General features: G+C 37.0%; 1 protein-coding gene across 4 annotated transcripts in view; it reads right to left on the bottom strand.

The window, feature by feature from the left end:
• The window catches only part of ANAPC10 (anaphase promoting complex subunit 10), a 78,045-nt gene that overhangs the window by 3,639 nt on the left and 53,728 nt on the right, over positions 1-20,678 (bottom strand). For 2 of the 4 annotated variants that reach the window (XM_073805528.1, XM_073805529.1), the window contains exon 5: positions 603-777. In XM_073805528.1, the coding sequence (XP_073661629.1) occupies positions 603-777 (175 nt within the window). Of the gene's footprint in view, positions 1-393; positions 778-20,678 lie in introns of those variants that run through there. The other 2 variants (XM_019926527.3, XM_004316519.4) reach the window with 1 other exon arrangement.

Genomic DNA, 20,678 nt, shown 5'->3' with positions numbered 1-20,678 from the left:
ATTATGACACAATTAATTACATTCCCCAAATCAGAATGGTTCTCATCACACACTGAATGCTAAGCTTATTTTGACACAGTTTTTAAAAAGACCGAGTATTAATAGAAGAAGCTTCCTCTGGATAGAAAAAAATAATAATTCTGGCCTATTAAAGATAATATCTATTGGTAAAACATAGTTTTGTTCCCAAACACACAGTAAATCATTACTGTAATGCATGATCACTATATGAAATAATTACCTAGTTAATAAAAAATTGTGTATATCTTAAAAATTTTCAGTTCAACTGGTTTTCTTTTGACATAAAGAAAAATTTAATGATTGGCTCAAATTCATTTTAATAATTATAAAATATGTGAGCTTTATTATATGTTAAAGAAAATAAACATAGTATGACCCAAAAGTTATTTATTAAAGTTACAATAAAATACTTTTCAATGCATAAAAAATTGCAAAATAATTGATCCATTTTTCAATAAAGATACCAGATTTAATCTTTACTGACAAGATAAAGATATGTTTAATGACTTTTGTTCTGTTTCAAGGTCACCTTATGGAGCGATACATCATGAAATCAATAGTTGTACATCTAGGAAATTTACCAATGGAGCTCTCTTCCACGGGTGTGTATATTTTAATTTGTCTCATGTGGGTATCTCTTCCATTCTGATGATTGGCTAGAACAGCAATCTGTATCATGAATGTGCGAGTTGGCTTCTTATGATTATCAGTTAAAGGAACGTGAATCCAGCCACTTGGTTCCACCAATTCAAGTTGCTGCCAAGAAAAGAAAAGTCAGATTATGTTTTCACCCAATGAATATAATTTATTATAATGAATGTATTCTAAAGTTGACTTATAATTAACATTTCTCATGCTGTCTCATGGACAGCATGACAATATAATAAACATTATCAGTTATTGGGCACTTTTACCATGGTCCATTTTTACAGTTGCTAAGCACTTTACATGTACCATTCTTGTAGACAAAATAAAAATAGAATTATTTGCAATCTTAGTATTTGTAGAAACGTGTATATGATTTAGCCATGTATAAATGTATAGGGCCAGTGAAAAACCATGCTGATACAAGTAAGAAAAGACTCTAAATGCTTAGAACATAATGCTTCTGGTATATTTTATTTCAAGAACCATGCCTAATATCCAAACTCACATAACAATAAATCAGATTCTATATAAACTACAAGAATATTAACAAAAGAAAATCAGTCATTGCACAAGTATCAGACAAAGCTTTTTTTCTTGGAAAATAGTAAGTGATTTATCTATCTGAATGACAATCTAAACCTAAAATCTAGGTTTTAATGTTTTTCAAAAAGAAATGCCAGATAAACTTAAAAAAATTTTTCATTTTATTGGGACTTCCCTGGTGGCGCAGCGGTTAAAAATCTGCCTGTCAATGCAGGGGACATGGGTTCGAGCCCTGGTCCGGGAAGATCACATATGCCGCGGAGCAACTAAGCCCGTGCGCCACAACTACTGAGCCTGCACTCTAGAGCCCGCGAGCCACAACTACTGAGCCCACATGCCACAACTACTGAAGCCCACGTGCCTAGAGCCCGCACTCTGCAACAAGAGAAGCCACTGCAATGAGAAACCTGCACACCGCAACAAAGAGTAAGCCCATGCTTGCCGCAGCTAGAGAAAGCCCGTGTGCAGCAATGAAGACCCAACGAAGCCAAAAATTAATTAAAAAAAATTTTTTTTCATTTTATTTTAACCAAGAGTCCAAACTATCCTTCCTTAACAAGGGAAGAAAAATTATAAGTAAAAAAATAAACCTAAATTTCTAAAATTTTTCCTAAAGTTATGAAATAGTTTTTAAAAGATAAGTATTGATTTTTCAATTGTCCTAAATATTGGACACAGCTGAAAAATATGCATTACAGAAAAATACAGGTTTATCTTATCAACCCAGCCCAATGGCAATGAATATAAAAGAAACTAAATCCGGATTCCATGAGTTACTCTAGAAAAACAAGAGACAAGAGACAGAGAAATGGAATACTAAAAAAGGTAGTTATTTTTAAGAAGGAATAATTTCCTCCTTTTAATTACAAAATATAAGAATAAATGAATCTCTACCCTTTATGGTATTGTCAGTCAGTGGCTTTTTATAAACTCCTATTAGCACTAACTTAAAATAATTGAGTCAGAGACCAGATATATCTGGTTTCTATCACTAACCTTTTAATCATTCAGGCAATAAATAGTTACTGAGTACTTAAAATGTTCAAGGTATTATTGTAAGTATAGTTAGGCATACAAAACATAAATTAGGCCTGATTCACACCTAAAGAGTGCTTAGAGGCAGACAAACAGCCTCTGGTTTCATTCATCTTCTTCATGTGTAAAGTAAAGGGATTGGACAAGTTTTCATCCAATGTCCTTTTCAGCTCTGACATTCAATGATTCTAAATAAAAGAAGAAAGATGTGCTAGGCAGAATAATAGGCCCCCAGAGATGTCCATGTTCCTCCCCAAATCCCCTGAATACATTAACTTACAATGGCAAAGGGACTTTGCAGATGTGATTAAGTTAAAGATTTGGGGATGGGAAGCTTATCCTGGATTACCTGGGTGGGCCCAATGTAATCACAGGGTCATTGTAAGAGAGACAGTAAAGGAGACGTGATGATGGAAGCAAAGGCTGAGTGATGCAACCACAAGCCAAGGGATGTGGGCATCCTCTAAAAGCTGGAAAAAGCAAGAAGCATTCTCCCTTAGGAGCTCCTAAAAAGAATGCACCTTGCTGACACCTTGATTTTCATCCATTGGACCCATTTTGGACTTCTGACCTTCAGAATTGTAAGATAATAATTGTGTGTTGTTTTCAGCCACTAAGTGTACGGTAATGTTTTGTAGCAACAACAGGAAACTATTATAATAGATACACACAGGAGTTCAGAGAAGGGGGAAAGCAGCTCTGGTTGGGATAATCTATTCTCTAGGTAAATGTACAATAATGAATCTCAGTAATGACCAAAAAGTAAAACTAAAATTCTACTCAACTCCTTCCTAATAGAATGTTTTTGACAAATTCAACCACTATTTCTGATAGACTCAATGTTATTTTCAGAGTAATTTTTAAGTGCTTCACTGTACTGGAAGTTATACTAAGATTTTACAGGATATGATTTGGGGCATGATATGTATGGAATTGTAAATGTAGTAAATTATTCAATAAATACTATCAGTAAACTAGTTCTTCAGAACATAAAAAGTTTACTGATCTCAGTCACTAAATGTATATTACAAAGTGTGTGTAGCTGTTAACATCTCTCAAATGGCTTCACAATCAACTACATTGCCCAAAAGTCATAAACACCAACTTATGTGTCTACTTCAGTTCTGTTGTGCTCTGTTTAAAATTCTCAGTCAACTCTAAAATGTTATTATTCTGATACTGCCATATTTTAACTTATTTCATGGATTTAAAACAATTCAAGTACACATGGTAGATATAATTTCAATGTTTTTTCATAACAGTTCGATTAAAAGGTTAATATATTTTAAGCAAAATTTATTTACATGATTTTTTATATTTTTAAACAGAAAATTAATGAAAGGTAAAATTTTGCCAGTTTAACTTTCTTTCTTTCCCCTATATCTGATCTGGACCTCAATAAAATTTTCATCACCATTAAAATGTAAATTTTTCTATATTCCTCCTTGTTCTTTCTTTTTACCATCTCCCTTTATGGCTCTTTCCTCCATATATTCCCTCGCTTAACATTTTTTATTGGCATGTCTACTAAATACCAAAAATTGTGCTAACTATAGATGTAGGATAGGGGTTGGCAAACTTTTTCTATAAAGGACCAGACAGCAAACATTATAGGTGGTGTGGACCATGTGGTCTCTATGATGACTACTCATCTCTGCCTTTGCAAAGTGACAGTTATAGACAATATGAAAGTGAACGGATGTGATTATGTTTGAGTAACACTTTACTTACAAAAGTAGGACACAGGCTCGATTTGGCCCACGGGCTGCAGTTGCTGATCCCTGACATAGAGAATAGTTATTGATAGAGTCTACCTTCAGAAAGGTGACATAATTTCATAAGACAGATAAGCTGTCTCAGTCAGGGTGGAGTCAGGAGACACACAGGGTATTTTAAGAGAGAATTCCCTAAGGAGGAATCAAGTTGCTAACTAGAGAAATGGAGAGGCCAAGGAGAATACTAAGGTATCATGGAGGGAACAAGTACCAGAAGTGCAGTTCTAAGGTTGGGGAACAAAGCAAAGAGACAAATTAAGACTGAGAAGTTCATAGAGGGATTGGAACTTAGATCTCTACGAGGGAGCTGCTGGGCTGGTGCTGGGTTTCTGGAGGAAGGGCCCTGTGGGGCTGGCATACAGACCTCAAGGAGGGGGTGCCAACTGGCTAGCAGTGCTGGTTTTTCAGATGTGTGGCTTCAGGGGGTGGTACAGTCGGCCCTCCATATCCGTGGATGCAGAACCCCTGGATACACAGGCCCACTGAGCTGTGCCATTTTATAGATGGGACCTGAGCATCCTTGCATTTTGGTATTCATGAGGGGTCCTGGAACCAATCCCCCGCAGGTATGGAGGGACGACTGTACCGTGAGAGTCAGAGAAACTGCAAACTGGACTCAAGCCTTGCTAGAAGAAGGACCGGCTGCTGTGAAGAAACATTGCTGGGATGATGGGAAGCAAACAGGGTTCAAACAGAAAGAAGCAAGTCCCCTTTTCCTCTTCCTGCCTTGCAATTTCCCTCTAAGGCCCCCTTTTGCCAGAGCCTGACAGATATGCAAGGGCTCCAGGCACACATTCATTTATCAAATCTTTACTGAACACCTATTACGTGCCAAACTATGTTCTAGGGACCGAAAATATAGTGGTAAACAAGACAGCGGATCACACCTGAAAAAACTACTCAGAGTAGTACCAACAGATACAACTTAAACATGACAATAAGACTTCAAGAAAGAGGACATAATAAAAATCCTAGCAGTGAGGAAGAAACCAAAAACCAACCAAACAAACAAAAAACCACACACACAGTTAACCAAAAACAATAAATTAATTTTTATAAAATAAAATGTAAATGCCAACAATAATTCTTCAAGGAGAATGCTAACGATAATAACAGTAAACTCTTATATAGCACATGTTATGTGCCAGGTACTACTCTAAGAGCACTAAGTAAATTAATCTATTTAATCCTAGCAATGAGGCAGGTAATATTATTATCCTGATGTGACAAATGTAACAACTGAGACACAGAAAGTTTAAATAACTTCACCAAGGTCACACAGCTGGCAAGTGGCAGAGGTGTGATTAAAACAAGCAGTGAGATTCCAGAGTCTATGCTTTTAAACACTAATGTAATGTTTACATAATGTAAAGATAATTTAGTAATAATAATTTTGTCCAAAATCCTATATTATACCAAAAAAATAAAATAAATATGGGCAAGAGAAAATTGGCCACTAATCTCTTCACCATAACACAGTTCCCTTTATGTCATATACGTAACTACACATATAACATAAAAAGAACTACAAAAGGGAACAATAAGAGAATTAAAAGTAGGGTGCTGATTTCAAAATCTAGAGATTTCCTCTACAGAGAGGGAAAAAAGGAAATAATATTATATAAGGACATGGCAGGATGATATATAGACAGCATAAAATAAGATGATGAAAGATGCATGTACCAAACACCACCTTAAAAAAGCTCAGATTCTCTTGAAGATATTACGCTAGTGAAATAAGCCAGTGGCAAAGGAACAAATACTGTATGATTCCACTCAGATGAGGTACCTAGAGGAAACAAATTCATAGGGACAGAAAGTAGAACGGCAGCTGCCAGAGGCTGGGGGAGGAGGAAATGGGGAGTTAGTGTTTAATGGATATGGAGTTTCAGTTTGAGAAGATAAAGTTCTGGAGGTGGATGGTGGTGACACCTGCACAACATTGTGAATATGCTAAATATCACAGAATTATACACTTTAAAATGATTAAAAACAGTAAATTTTATGTATATTTACCACGATAAAAAATGCACACACATAAAAACTCAGGTTCTTTCTTAGAGTCAAAAAAAACCCCCAAATCATGTGGAGACACTGGAACCTTAAAGCACTGATGGTAGAAATGTATAGTGGTTCAGCCACTTTAGAAAACTGTCTTGCAGTTCCTCAAATGATTAAACGCAGTTACCATATGAGCCAGCAATTCCACCCTTAGGTTTATATCCAAGAAATGAAAACATATGTCCACACAAAAATGTGTACACAGATGTTTGTAACAGCATTATTCATAATAGCCCAAAGATGGAAACAACCCAAATGTCTGGCAACTGATAAATGGATAAACAAATTGGGGTATATGCATACGATATAAATACTATTGTATTTGGCAATAAAAAGAAATGAAGCACTGGTGTATGCAGAACATTGATAAACCCTGAAAATAAGTGAAATAAGCCAGTCATAAAGAACCACATTGTATATGATTCTATTATATGAATGTCCAAAGTAGGTAAATCCATAGAGTCGGAAAGTGGACCGGTAGTTGCTTAGGGCTCAGTCCTGGGGGGCAGGATGGGAAGTGACTACTAATCAGTACAGGGTTTCTTTTGGGGGGTGATAAAAATGTATACATCTTAAATCAGTGAATTGTATGGTATGTGAATTATATCTCATTAAAACTGTTACTTAAAAAAACCCCTCAAAATCTAAGTAACTACATATTATCTTAAAAAGACAAACCTGTGTGTTAACGCAGTGATTAAGAAATATTCTAAATACAAGCAGATGGTAAAAATACATTTGACAGATGAAACCAAAAAGAAAGCAGAGACAGAAATATTAATTAAGTTTTTCTGGAAAAAAAGGATGGGGTAGGAAGAGTTAAAATGTGAAAAATAAAAATGGGGATGAGGAATAGGGCTGATAATTCCAGATACTAACATCTAGTATAAAGCTGTATTAAATAAATGGTGTGGTACTGCATTTCACATTGCAGGTGTATCAGAATGCATTTGGCTGCAAGTAACATAAAATCTAACTCAATGAGGCTTAAATGATGAGGACATTTATCACCTCACACAGTTCAAATACCTGAGTTAACACAGTCACAGGAGAGGTTAATTCAGAAGCTCAAAAATGCTATCTAGGACCAAGGTGCTATCTTCCTTTTGTTCTTCCAGTGTGGGTGAGCTAGCATTGTCCCAAACTTAATTTCTCCTACACTTCTTCTCCAGAGGAAGAAATCAAGTACTGTTCCTCTCTTTGTTCCCTTCTTTAAGAACAAGCACATCTTCCCTGAAGCTCTTATTGAATATCCATCCCTAAGTCAATCAGGAGAGGAGTGGAATCACCATGATTGGTTTGGCTCAATTAGGATTCACTTCCAAGGGTTGGGGAAGGTGGCAGCACATGGCTACTTTCTGCAGGGTAGGGAGCAGAATAAAATTGGAGTTCTAATAGGAGAAGGTTAGGGAGAATGGATATTGAGTAGAAAACTAACAAGTACAGTGAAGAAAGGATGGATTGATCAAAATACAGCACTGTAGGGCTTCCCTGGTGGCGCAGTGGTTGAGTCTGCCTGCCGATGCGGGGGACACGGGTTCGTGCCCCGATCCGGGAGGATCTCACATGCCGCGGAGCGGCTAGGCCCATGAGCCATGGCCACTGAGCCTGCGCGTCCGGAGCCTGTGCTCTGCGACGGGAGAGGCCACAAGAGTGAGAGGCCTGCGTGCCGCAAAAAAAAAAAGAAAAAAAAATACAGCACTGTAACACTGGTTGATTAAATGAAAAGTTTAGATATTAACTTTATACCAAACACAAAAGTAAATTCTTAAATATTTAATTTTAATACTATATAAATTAATAATCACAACAACAAACCTACAAGAGTATTAGAAAAAATATACAGGAACATGTTTATAATCTTTTGGTAGGGTTCACCTTTCAAAGCAATTCAAAAACCCAAATATGATGGGGAAAAAAAAAACAGACGACTACATGAACATCAAAAATATCTACAAGACTAAAAGAAAAAATACAAATAGCAAAGTGAGAAAAAACACTTGTAAATTTCACAATGAAGAACTAATATCAGTAATAATATAAGAAAAAAAGAAATGCAATGGACCAACAGACACAAGGAAATTGTTCAATCTCACTACTAATTAAATAGATACTATATCTATCTATCTATATCTATATCTCTCTATATTATAAAATGTCTATCAGATTAGCAAAGATTAAAGTAATTACAAACACTAAGTATTGGTGAGGGTGAGGGGAATGTATACTCTCATAGACTGATTTGGAAATTAAATAGGTATAATAATCATTTTGAAAAGTAGTTCGGCAACTCCACTTCTGAAACTACAGGGAAATACTTAAGACAGGGCACAGAGATGCTAGGTATAATAATATTCCTTGGAAACAAGTTAAATAGCCACCAGTAGAAGGGTGGTTGTGGTGACCAGCCCCTAGGATGATCACTGGTAATTCACGGCCTTGCGTAGTCCCCTCCTACAATGAATCAGGGCTGACTTTGTACAACAAATAGAATATGTCAGAAGTGACTATCTGCAGATAGGTCACAACAGGCACTGCAGCTTCTGCCTGCATCTGTTGGATCATTCTTTCTGTGGGAAGCCAGCTCCCATGACAAGAAGAAGCCCCATAGAGAGGCCCATGTAGAAAGAAACCAAGGCCTCAGCCAGCGATTAGCACCAACCTGCCAGCCATATGAGTGAACCACTTTAGAAGTGGATCCTCCAGTCCCAGTCAGCCTAGCTGACATATGACTGCAACTGCATGAAAGCCTCCAAGAGAGAAATGCCCAGCCAAGCTCTTTCCAAATTCCTGAACAGAAACCATGCGATTATAAGTGATTACTATTGTTTAACACCACTAAGTTTTAGTGTGATTTTTTATGCAGCAATAGTAAAACAGTCACTAATTATGGTACATCCATACCCTGGAATACCTGATAGCAATTCAAAATGATGTATCTCTTCATATGTTTGCAGTTATTTGCAGCTACCTCTGGTTAGTTTTAAAGAGCAAAGTACTAAATAGCATGTATTGCATGATCTTATATATATGATTTTTTGTATGGATACAAAAGTCTGAAAGGATATTCACCAAAATATAAATAGGAAATATCTATAATGGTGAGAATATGGATCATTCTCATTTTATTGAGTTTATGTCTTATCTATGCTTTTCTCAATAAACATACTTACCTTATTAAAAAATCTGTTTGTAATTTGGTGTGGTTGGGAGAGGAACTCAAAAGGGGAATAGTTTCAGAAAGTTTCAGCACATGATTTTAACATGTCATTGACTGTATTCCATTGCTCCAGGAACAGAATCCTCCTTCTTGGTGATTTCAATATCCACAGAGATGATCCATTTAATGATCCAGATTCTCCTCTTCAGCTTCTTCATTTCCAATGATTTTTATCTTCACTCCACTTCAGTTATCCCTCCCCCACCATCATGCTCTATATTGGATCATGGGCAGCAGCTGTAAGATCGCTGACATCTTGACTTCAAGCACCCCATCTCTACAGCCCAAGTCACCAGCTTTCTCAAGTGACGCCACTGCCGTAACATCCACCCCAGCCAAACAGCCAGACTACTGATTCCATCTGCTTTTTTACTGTTCGTTAACCCATTCAATGTCTTCAGTTCCCATTTTTCCTCAATGATACCCCACAATGCGTTATGATAATCAATCCCTTTATATACTGAAATCCAATTTCCTCTCTTACTGTTTCATACTTTTCTGAGGGAGAACACAACAATCCTGGTTAAACCTAACCCTCTTCCTGTTCAATGCCTATTGGAGAAAAATAATCAACATGCTGACTGGTTCTCACTTTAAATTTAAGACAAGTATATATGCAAGTATATATGTAGCACCATGCAAAACTCTTACTATATTCCTTTAGAAAATACGCTTTCACTGTCTCTGGAATAGCTCTTTCTGAGCGTCCCCTCAAATCCTAACACCTGCTCTAATCTTCTCTCTCTGAGCTGATATCTGATTTCACTAAGAAAATAGAAGCAATTAGAGAAAAAAATTACCATCTTCCCACCAGCTGTTATACTGTAGTTGAACTGCCCCTGCATCTTTGTGAGAATGGTTCTTCCATTTGCTCAACAGATCCCACCCTTTCTTTCCCAGCCAAAGACTCTGCTCCCACTGTAGTCACTACCTCTCCAAATCATTTTCTCTTGTCTCCTGGATCACTGTCATCAGCATTACAAACGTGCCATATCTGTCATCTTAAACATTAAAAATAAAACCCTTTCTTGATCCTATGTCCTCTTCCACATACTGCCCCAATTCTATTTCTTTTCACAGCAAAACTCCTTTAAAAGTTTAAAATTTTTTTCACCTCCTAGTTATTTTTATCCCACTTCAATCTAAATTTTGTCCACACACTGAATCCAATCTTGTCAAAGTCACCAGTGACCCCCCCCCCCGACCTTGCCAAATCAGTTCTCTATCAGAAGAATTCTCTGATAGCCTAGACTCTTGACTCACAGAAACTGTGAGATAATAAATACATGTTGTGTTAAGCCACTAGGTTTGTGGTAATTTTCTTACACAGAAATAGAAAACATTAGTTTTTTTCTTTGCAAGGGTAGCAAATAAATAATAAATATTGAAAATTTTATATAAGACTGGTGAAAATTCTGCATAAAAAACACTGCTTTACAGGTGTTTATAACTAACCCAAACAGCTATAATAAGCTGAGCCAATTCTTAGTGTTAGTTTGAAATAAATCTCTCTTCAACATTTCATTTCACTTCATTTCATTACTTGACCATGATCTTGTTTGGTAATTTAATTAGTTACTTATAAAACGTGTGTTTTAGGGGCAGCCTACATAGTAGGTCTTCCACCTAGTGGCAGGACAAGCCATGTGATGGCCCACAACATCAGCACTGCTGCCAGCCCAAAGCCCACCAAGTCACTTCTGAATAGGAGCTACTACCTTTCCTCAACATTCCTTCCTTGATATCAGCTGCTATCAGTGAAAACTGTATATAAATACAATCCATTAGAGTTTCTCTATGAAGCGATCTCTCCGCCTGGCTCCAGGATCTTCTGCTTCCTATCAGCAATCTCTAAGTCACAACTCTACTCTGGCTTTGATTTATTTAAGGGTATCCTCTAAGGATATATATCCTCTAAGGATATATATAAGTATTAACTCCACCATAAACGAAGCTTATCTTAAAAAAAAAAAAAGAAGTCATTTGTTAATAAAAATAACATCAAGGGCTTCCCTGGTGGCACAGTGGTTGAGAGTCTGCCTGCCGATGTAGGGGACACAGGTTCGTGCCCCGGTCCGGGAGGATCCCACGTGCCGCGGAGCGGCTGGGCCCGTGAGCCATGGCCGCTGAGCCTGCGCGTCCGGAGCCTGTGCTCCGCAACGGGAGAGGCCACAACAGTGAGGGGCCCGCGTATCACAAAAAAAAATAAAATAAAATAACATCAAATATTAAATACAAAGCTGTTCACATGTCCCTTCCTATTGCTAATCACATATCCCTGGAAAATAAATAGAATAAAGAACAATGACTTGAAAGTTGCTTCAAGAAAGTTGCCCTCTGCTCTCCACTCTCACTACCTTCTGCTCCTTCATTAACCATAGCTGTGACTTGATGAAATTCTATAGAACCTCAATGTGAGAACTGTTACCACAAGAAGCAGCAGATCCTGGCATTTTAACCATTCTTTCACTTAGGAAGGAACAGAACCAGTTAACAGCAATCATGACCTACTTGTAGCAAAAGAAAGTCTAATATGATCCAAAAGAAACTTCAGAAGTTCCAAATATGTTAAAAGTAAGGATACCACAAAGGCACCTTAACAAGAAAGACAGAATCCAACTCAAAGAGCTCACTATGGAAAGCAAGCTCTTTTACCCTAGTGAAGAAGGGACCACCTCAGAAGGTCAAAATCAGTCACTCTATTACAGAGGGTCAAGATATTAATTCTGGACTTGTAAGTCTGAAAAAGTTTCTATGTAGAGAAATTTCCTCCAGAAAGAGTTCCTGGAGAGTTAAGTTTACATAGTTTAACTGGTCTTAAAGTTACTTGTTTTTTTTAAAAAAAGAGGCATAACAAAAAGACAAGACCTAGAGAGTATTCTAATCTACATGAACAATTCTGAATTACATTTGAAGTCAATGTCAATTAAAAACAATAATTTCATCAAAAGCCAAAATGGTAAAGAAATGTTAAGAAGAAATTGCAGAACATCTTTGGAGGACAACAACAAGTTAACCAGACTTAACTATCATTAAAAAGAAAAACAGGGCTTCCCTGGTGGCGCAGTGGTTGAGAGTCCGCCTGCTGATGCAGGGGACGCGGGTTCGTGCCCCGGTCCGGGAGGATTCCACATGCCGCGGAGCGGCTGGGCCGGTGAGCCATGGCCGCTGAGCCTGCGTGTCCGGAGCCTGTGCTCCGCAACGGGAGAGGCCACAACAGTGAGAGGCCCGCGTACCGCAAACGAAAAAAAAAAAAAAAGATAAACAGATAAGATAAATACATGCTAGGGATGTAATGTACACCATGAAAACCATAGCTAACACTGCTGTGTGATACCTAGGAAAGTTGTTAAGAGAGTAGATCTAAGAGTTCTCATCACAAGGAGAATCTTTTTTTCTTCTTTTCACCATCTATCAATACATGAGATGATGGATGTTAACTAAACCTATGGTGGTAATCATTTCACAATATAAGTAAATCAAACCATCATGCTGTACACCTTAAACTTATACAGCGATGTGTGCCAATTATTTCTCAATAAAACTGGAAAAAATAATAATGTCCCTTTAAAACAAAGAAAAGAAAAATAGCCAATATAAACAAATACATGCGCACATAATAAAATTATGATTTCGTTTTGTAAGAAGAGGGAGAAAAGGGCTTCCCTGGTGGCGCAGTGGTTGAGAGTCCGCCTGCTGATGCAAGGGACGTGGGTTCGTGCCCCATGATCCCACATGCTGCAGAGCGGCTGGGCTCGTGGGCCATGGCCGCTGAGCCTGTGCTCCGCAGCGGGAGAGGCCACAGCAGTGAGAGGCCCGCGTACCGCAAAAAAAAAGAGGGAGAAAAGACTTATCTAAGTAATGAATAATTAAGAAATGATAGCAATAGATAAAAATATGTAGTGCAGTGCAAAGGACGTAAGACAAGATGTCAAAAGAACAAGATTTGAATTTCGTGTCTACTCTTGAGTTTAAGCAAATTACTTCTCTTTGGTAAACCTTTACTTCTCCATCTATCAGGCTGAATCATATGAAATCGTCATTTTTGTAGATCATAAATAAGATTAGGATAAATTTTATTCTCATATAATTTTTATGCTTTCTTCATAAGAATGTTGTAAGGTAATAAGATAATATAAATTTCATTACTGCTAAATCCACAGGGTCCTTTTCACTTCAAACTTTCTTACCCTTTCTACATAATTTGATGCACCCTCTTTATTGAAATGTTCTCTTCTTGTGGACTCTGTGACTTTACCTTCTTCTGATATTCCTCCTACCTTTCTCATCTCTTCTTTGTCTTTCTGGAGACTCCTCTTTCTCTTCCTTAAGTGTTGCACTCCTCACAGTTCTGACCTAAAACTAGTCTCACAATACAGAGTTTAATCTATACAACTGTCCTATACGATCGTATCCAGACCCCTGACTTCAGATACCTTAAATGGCTATATGCTGATGATTCAAAATTTTATATTCTCTTTTTTAAGAGGTAACTTTTAAAGGTTCTAGAGCAAAGGATAGCATTATCTACAGAAGGCAAGGCAAGGCAAGGTAGAAAGATTCCACGATAGAAGCCACACCAGAGAGGTCTGGACTTTAAGTATATCTCTTTTAAATCCAAGAGAATGAAGTAGTTTGAAGCAGACAGTGTTCCTACTGAGAATAACTATAGGTAAAATTTTTTAAATCATCACTTTAGAGTTATCAGAGAGCCGCTAAAACAAAGAGGACTAGAGGATGCCAGGTTCTGGTGAGGAGAGAACCTCAGAGAGGTTGCCGGTCTTTCTGTACCCACTTTAACCATGGGGGCATTTGTTGATTCTAGGATGGGGTAAGATGCTGCAAATCATGGTTTTGCCCAGATAGAGGGCTGCTTCTTGAAGTCAGAGAAACATGCAGAGCTATGACTAGTGGTCTTTCAGAAAAGATGTAATTAGAGACTTCAAGAGCTTTAAGCACATGGCCTATTTTCCCCTCAAAATATTTGCCACATTGTGAAGTTGTCTGGAATGGGAGGCTGAAGGGATAATCAAGGGTCTCTCAGAAGAAGAGCAGAGTTTCTGGCAATCTCTCAGGGGTGAGGAAACAAGTCTGAGAGTCTAGAATTTGCCCAGTGAACACACCAGGCCCCTAAATGACAGCCTTGAGTGGCCATGACATAGGGGTATTACAGAACAGAGGCAGATGGAACCTTACCAAAGCTGCAGTACAGCAGCAAGTCAACTCAACTTGAAGGCTGAGAGGAGTAAAGCTTCTCAGCCCATCCGCCTAGCTCTGGAAAATTGAACTCTCTAGAAAAAGAAAACAGCATCTAGAGTGGCACTGTCCTATAGAAAGAGTGTGTGGGTCACAAATGTGAGGCATATATGTAGTTTAAAATTTTCTAATAGCTACATTTTCAAATGCACAAAGAGCACAAATTAATTTTATATTTAGAGTATCCAGAATATCACTTCAACATGTGATCAATATAAAAAGTTACTGAGCTATTTTACAGCCCTTTTTTTTGTTGTTGTACCAAGTCTCCAAAATCCAGCATTTTACACTTATACCACATCTCAATTAAGATTAGCCAAAAGCCACATGCAGCTAGTGGATACTCTACTGAACAGCACAGATCTAGAGTCTAGTCTAGCAATCAATCAAAAATTACTATTATTAACAGAGTTAAGAAATAAGAGGGAAAGATGAATAAATGAAATAATTTCATCTGAGAACTGGAATATACTTTTTAAATGGAAATGGTAGAGCTGAAAATATCTGCAACTAGAAATCTGTCAGATTGAACAGATCATATATATCAGAAGACAGAGTCAACAAATTCTTTGAAAAATACAATTTATCAAGGCTAACAAAAAGGAGAAATAGAAAATCTGAATAGAACTATATCTATTAAGGAAACTGCCTCATAATTTAAAATCCATCACAAAACTCCAGGTCCAGATGGCATTACCATTCAATTCTTCCAAATATTTAAAGAAATGATATCAATTCTGCACAAATGCTTAGAGAATATTAAAGGGAGAGACATTTTTAAAATGTTTTTTATGAGGCCAGAATACTTTGTTTCCAATAGTTGGAAAATATAAGAAAGAAAAATTACAGACTAATCTCTCTCATGAAACACAAATGAAAAAAATCTAGAACAAATTACTAGCAAATCAAATCAAACCAGATGGAGTTTAGTCCAGGTATGCAAGGTTGGATTATCATTTAAAAATTAATCAATGTAATTGACTTTATTAACAGAAAAAAAGGAGAAAAATCATATGATCATCTTGTTAGACACAAAAGAGGCATTTGACAAATTCAATACCCATTTATGATCTTAAAACTTTTAGCAAATAGGAACAGAATTCAATCTCCCTAATATGAAAAAGAGCATCTTTCAAACAACCTATAGTACTCATTGTATACAATGGAGAAATATTGAAAACTTTCATAAAGAGATTATAAACAAGACAATCATCCACTATGACCCCTTCTATTTAACATTGTACTGGAGGTCTTAAACAGTACAATAATTCAAGGAAAATGGAAGGGAACAGAGGAGAGAGGGATAGAAGGAAAGAGAGAAGATGAACAAGGATTGGAAGGGAAGAAAAAATAACATTATTTGTAAATTATATGACTGCACATCTAGAAAATACAAAAAGAATCTATAAACTATTAGAATTAATAAGAAAGGTTAATTAGCAAGGTCACTGGATATAAGGTCAACATAAAGTTATAACTGAAACAGTGTAGGATTAGTGCAAAGACAGACTAATAGACCAATGGAACAGATTAGAGTTCAGGAACAGACCCACACATTTACAGTCATCTGATTTTTGTCAAAGATGACATTGGTGCAGTAGGGAAAGGATGGTCTCTCCAAGCAATGCTGATGAATTGGATTTCCATTTGGGGGAAAAAATAATAATCTTGACTTCACTTCTCCCCATAAACAAAAATCAGCTCCAGATGAACTTGGATTTAAATATCAAAGGTAAAATAATAAAACTTCCAAAAGAAAATAAAATATCTTTGAAACTTTGGAGTAGATAAAATTTTCTTAAACAGGACACAAAAAGCACCAACCAACAAATACTGATTAACTATCTTAGAATTAAGAACTTTTGTTCATCAAAAGATACCATTAAGAGAGTGGAAATAACAAGCCACTGATTGGGAAATGTATAGAAATGTATATATGTATAGAAAAGGACACCTATCTTGACTATTTAAAGAGCTACTACAAATCAAAGAGGTATATACCCAACAGAAATGCATACATATATTCAACAGTGTGTATACTAAAATACTCACAGGAACACTAGTTAGCCAAACCATCCAAATATATACCAACAGTCAAATGAATAAATTGGAGTATATTCACAAAACATAATATTCTATAGTAATGAAAATGAACAATCTACAACTACCCAAACATATGACTCTCACAAACATGGTGAGTAAAAGAAGCTAGACCCAAAAGAGCATATGCAAAATACGATGCCATCTCTTAAAGTGAAAAATTGAAAAATAAAAACAAAACAGATTACAAAAAAAAAAAACAGGTGAAAGTAATCTATATTGTTAGGAGTTAGAATAATGGTTAGCCTTGAAGGAGCATAAGGAAGCTTAAAGAAGGCTTCTGGATTTTTATGTGTTTCTGGATTTTTATTTGTTGCTGATTACATAGGTGTCCTTATTTTGTGAAAATTCAGTGAGCTGTTCACTTATGATATGTCGACTTTTTGTATCCATGTAAAAATAAAAAGTTTAAAAAAAAAGGCCCAGACCTTTCTGCTCTGTCATGCTCTGTTGTGTCTGATGTCTGCAGCAGCTGCAAGCGTCATGTTCTCATACAACAAATGTCCAAAAAGCCTTTCTCCTCTTTTAATTAAGGAGGAAAATATTTTCCAGAAGCTATCAGATTTCCCATTGGGCATTTCTGGATCACATGCCTCTGCACTAACTGAAAGGGGAGTTGGAACTGGAGTATCAGGCATTTTCTGTTTTTACTGTGAAAAGCGGTCTCTGTGGGCAAGGAAGAGAGATGGAGGAATGTGGCACAGGTATTCAGCAATATCTGTTGCCGAGGATTATTAGTGACCTCTCAACTAGTCTTGCCATGGCCACTTCCGTCTTCCTCTAATCTAAACTCAGATTAGCAGCAGAGTCATTTGACAAAAATGTTAACTTGAAAAACCTTTCGTTAGTTTCTCATTATAGTAAAAACAAACCCATGATCCTTAACACGGTTGACAATGCCCTGCGTGATCTAGTCTCTGCTTACCTCCTCAGCCTCATGTTGAGTGGTCCTTGACCTACGTTTTAGCCATATAACCTGCAGTAAGGCAAAAGCAAATTTACACTGTGCATGAAACTGACTCTGAAAATATTCCAAAGATCAAGAGATGGCAAAGAGACACTAATTGTATGTCATTTAAAATGGGTCAAGCATCTTAGGTATGCTCCAGTTTAGTGAATTATTTTTATATTTGTAAAAATAAGAATAATAAAAGAACTTTTGGTTTGTCACATGAGATCCTGGTCCCCCTAACTAACTTTTCTTTAAGTCTGAAGTTCAGTAACTACCTAATCTTTTACCAAGATTTTGTTTGTTTCATTTTCAGAAACCTAGCACTCATGGTTAATGAGGACAACTATTCTCAACTCTTTGCCTCCACTTTCGAATCCCTGCACTCTATCCCTTAAATGCTAACTGTAGATACCTTTTTTCAAATCTCTCTTGACACTAGAAAACACACAAGTACATAAGCACATGCAAAGTACTTTTACCCTCAAACTTTCCAAGCAATATATTAAAATGCCATCACACTACAGCTTGAATCCAGTAGTCAAATCTGTTCATCACTCAACAAACTGTACACTTACTATGTACTGGATACTGGAAACCGTGACAGGTGTAGTAAGAGAAAATGATCAATTTATTGGAAACTAATGTATTTTATATTCAGGAAATATATCTAATCACCCATCAATTCTTATGCACATACCATTTTGACAAATATCATTAACAAATGCTTTGAAAAATAGTTTAGGAAATAATGGATTCCCAAAACCCAACGAAAATGACAGCTGAAGAATCTGAAAAATGAATAAATCCACAAATGCAAAGGGAATAGGAGAGGTTAAGAAGAAGCAAGGTGCATTGTACCCTAATATCTCTGAAACTGAAAGCACCAGGTAGTTCTGAAGGTAGGGGTGCCAAGGTTAGGTTAAAAATGAACAAAGCAAACAATAAAACTAGCTGAAGTCCATATAAGGAATAGTTTGATGCCAAGATTCTCACCAGCCCCCAGTTTAAGTAGGCAGGTGACCATCCCTTCCCTACTCCTACAGAAAACTACAAGTTTATACTATCAGTACAAGTTAAAGAAGGGAGGCTCTAGATTCAGGTAAAGCAAGACTAGATGGCAGCACCTTATTTTTTTTAAAAAAAGTGAGTAAACATCTACATACTTAACAGTGAACCTCAGCTCCCTTCATCTTGCTCAGCTATAAGGATGCTGACTCCCAGGCAGATCACCCTGAAGCTTCTTCCACATCCCACCTCCTATCCCCCGCCCCGTGCCTCCAAGGCCGGAGAATGAATTACTATTTTCTGGAAAAAATCATACTATAAGGAAAAGAGAAAAGCTGAAAAAGAAAAAGCCCATAAGAAAAGAGTTACACATAGTGTTGAGTCTCCCCAATTTAATAAATATTTATTGAATGCCTATTTTGGGCTGGGCACTATTCCAGATGGTTGGAAGATATCAATAAAAATAATAAAATCTCTGCTCTCATGGAGCCGATGCTCTAGTGGGGGAAGACAGAAAAATGAACAACAAATATAATAAATAAGGTATTATATATTAGGTAATGAAAGTGCTATGAGGAAGAAAAAGAGCTATGGGAAAAAAATAGAGCAGGGAAAGAAGGATCAGAAGTACCAGGGGGCAGGTGTGTGCATTTTAAAGTAAGGTGGTCAGAATAGGCCTCACTGAGAAGGTGGCATGTGTGCAAAGAGGTGAGGGTACCAGCCTGACCACATTGCTGTAAGGCCTGGTCAGCATCAAACTCTATCATGAGCACAAACTGCTTCCAAACTGCTAATTTGTGCCTCTCTCCTAGGCTATGAGAAAATAGCCAAGGATCTCCAGGCACGTTAAAAAAAAAAAGAAAACAAAAACAAAAAATGGAAATTAAACAAGCAAAAACAAAAAGGAACTCTCAAGAGAAGCAGTGAAGGGAGAACAAGAAATTTAAAAACAAAACAAAGCATTATTAATATCCTCTACAACATAATAGAATGCATCCTTAAAACAAGAACAGAATGCTATTTTTTAAAAGACCAAGAAACAAAAAGAGGTCTTAGAAATATATATATATACATACATTTTTAATTATACAAAGTTAAATGAATTGCTTGGAATATGAGAAAAGAAAAGAGAAAAAAATGAGAAAATCAGTGGCTCAATGCAGGAAGTATCACAGCTAACAAATGTAAGTTCAGAAACAGACAACAGAGAAAATAGAGGAAAAATATGAAGGAACATAAGAGCACCTCCCAGAACTAAAGGACAGGTGTTTCCACATTGATGGGAACCACTGCGCACTTAGTAAAATGAAGGAAACACACACACACACACACACACACACACACACCATGGCATAGCCATCATAAAATTTCTGAACATCAAAGGTACAGAGATTTTAAAAGCCTCTGCAGAAAAAAATAGGTCACATGCAAAGCATCAGTAATCAAAAGTGGCATTGTATTTCTCAACATTTACACAGAAAACTATGAGGCAATGGAGAATGTGCTTAAAATTCTGATGAAAAATTATTTCCAAACAAGAATTCCATACCCAGCCAAATCATCCCTCGAGGGTGAGATTAAAATAAAGGTTTCAGTCATGCAAGGTTTCAACATTTTTACCTTCCATGTGGAGGATGCATTTCACCAAAAGAGGAAGTAAATCAAGAAAGATGAAGACATGGGATCCAGGGAAAAAGGAATCTACCAAAGAAAAAAGTGAAGGAAATTCCCAAGATGATGTTGAAGGGATGTCTTAAGAAGATGGCTGTTAGTCCAAGTCCTCCAAAGAGACACCAAGACATGAACAGATCTACAAGAAATTTATTAAAGGAAACATCTGTGAAAGAAAATGGGGAGGGAGCCAGGGGAGGCTGGAAGAGCTGTCAGACACCATGCAGGTCTGGGCCCAGGAGGAGACGGGAAGGAAGGAGGGAGGGGTGTATGTGTTAGACTGCAGTGCAGTTCTAGGGGAAGTTTGGCAAGGCTGTCAAGAAGTCCTTAAGCCACGGCTGCCTGACAGAAGACTCCAGAGTCCCCAGGAATGAGCCTCCGTTAATACCCC

This window comes from Tursiops truncatus, chromosome 5 (genome assembly GCF_011762595.2).
Source record: "Tursiops truncatus isolate mTurTru1 chromosome 5, mTurTru1.mat.Y, whole genome shotgun sequence".
Taxonomy (NCBI): domain Eukaryota; kingdom Metazoa; phylum Chordata; class Mammalia; order Artiodactyla; family Delphinidae; genus Tursiops; species Tursiops truncatus.
This window is presented reverse-complemented; position numbering and strand designations above follow the sequence as displayed.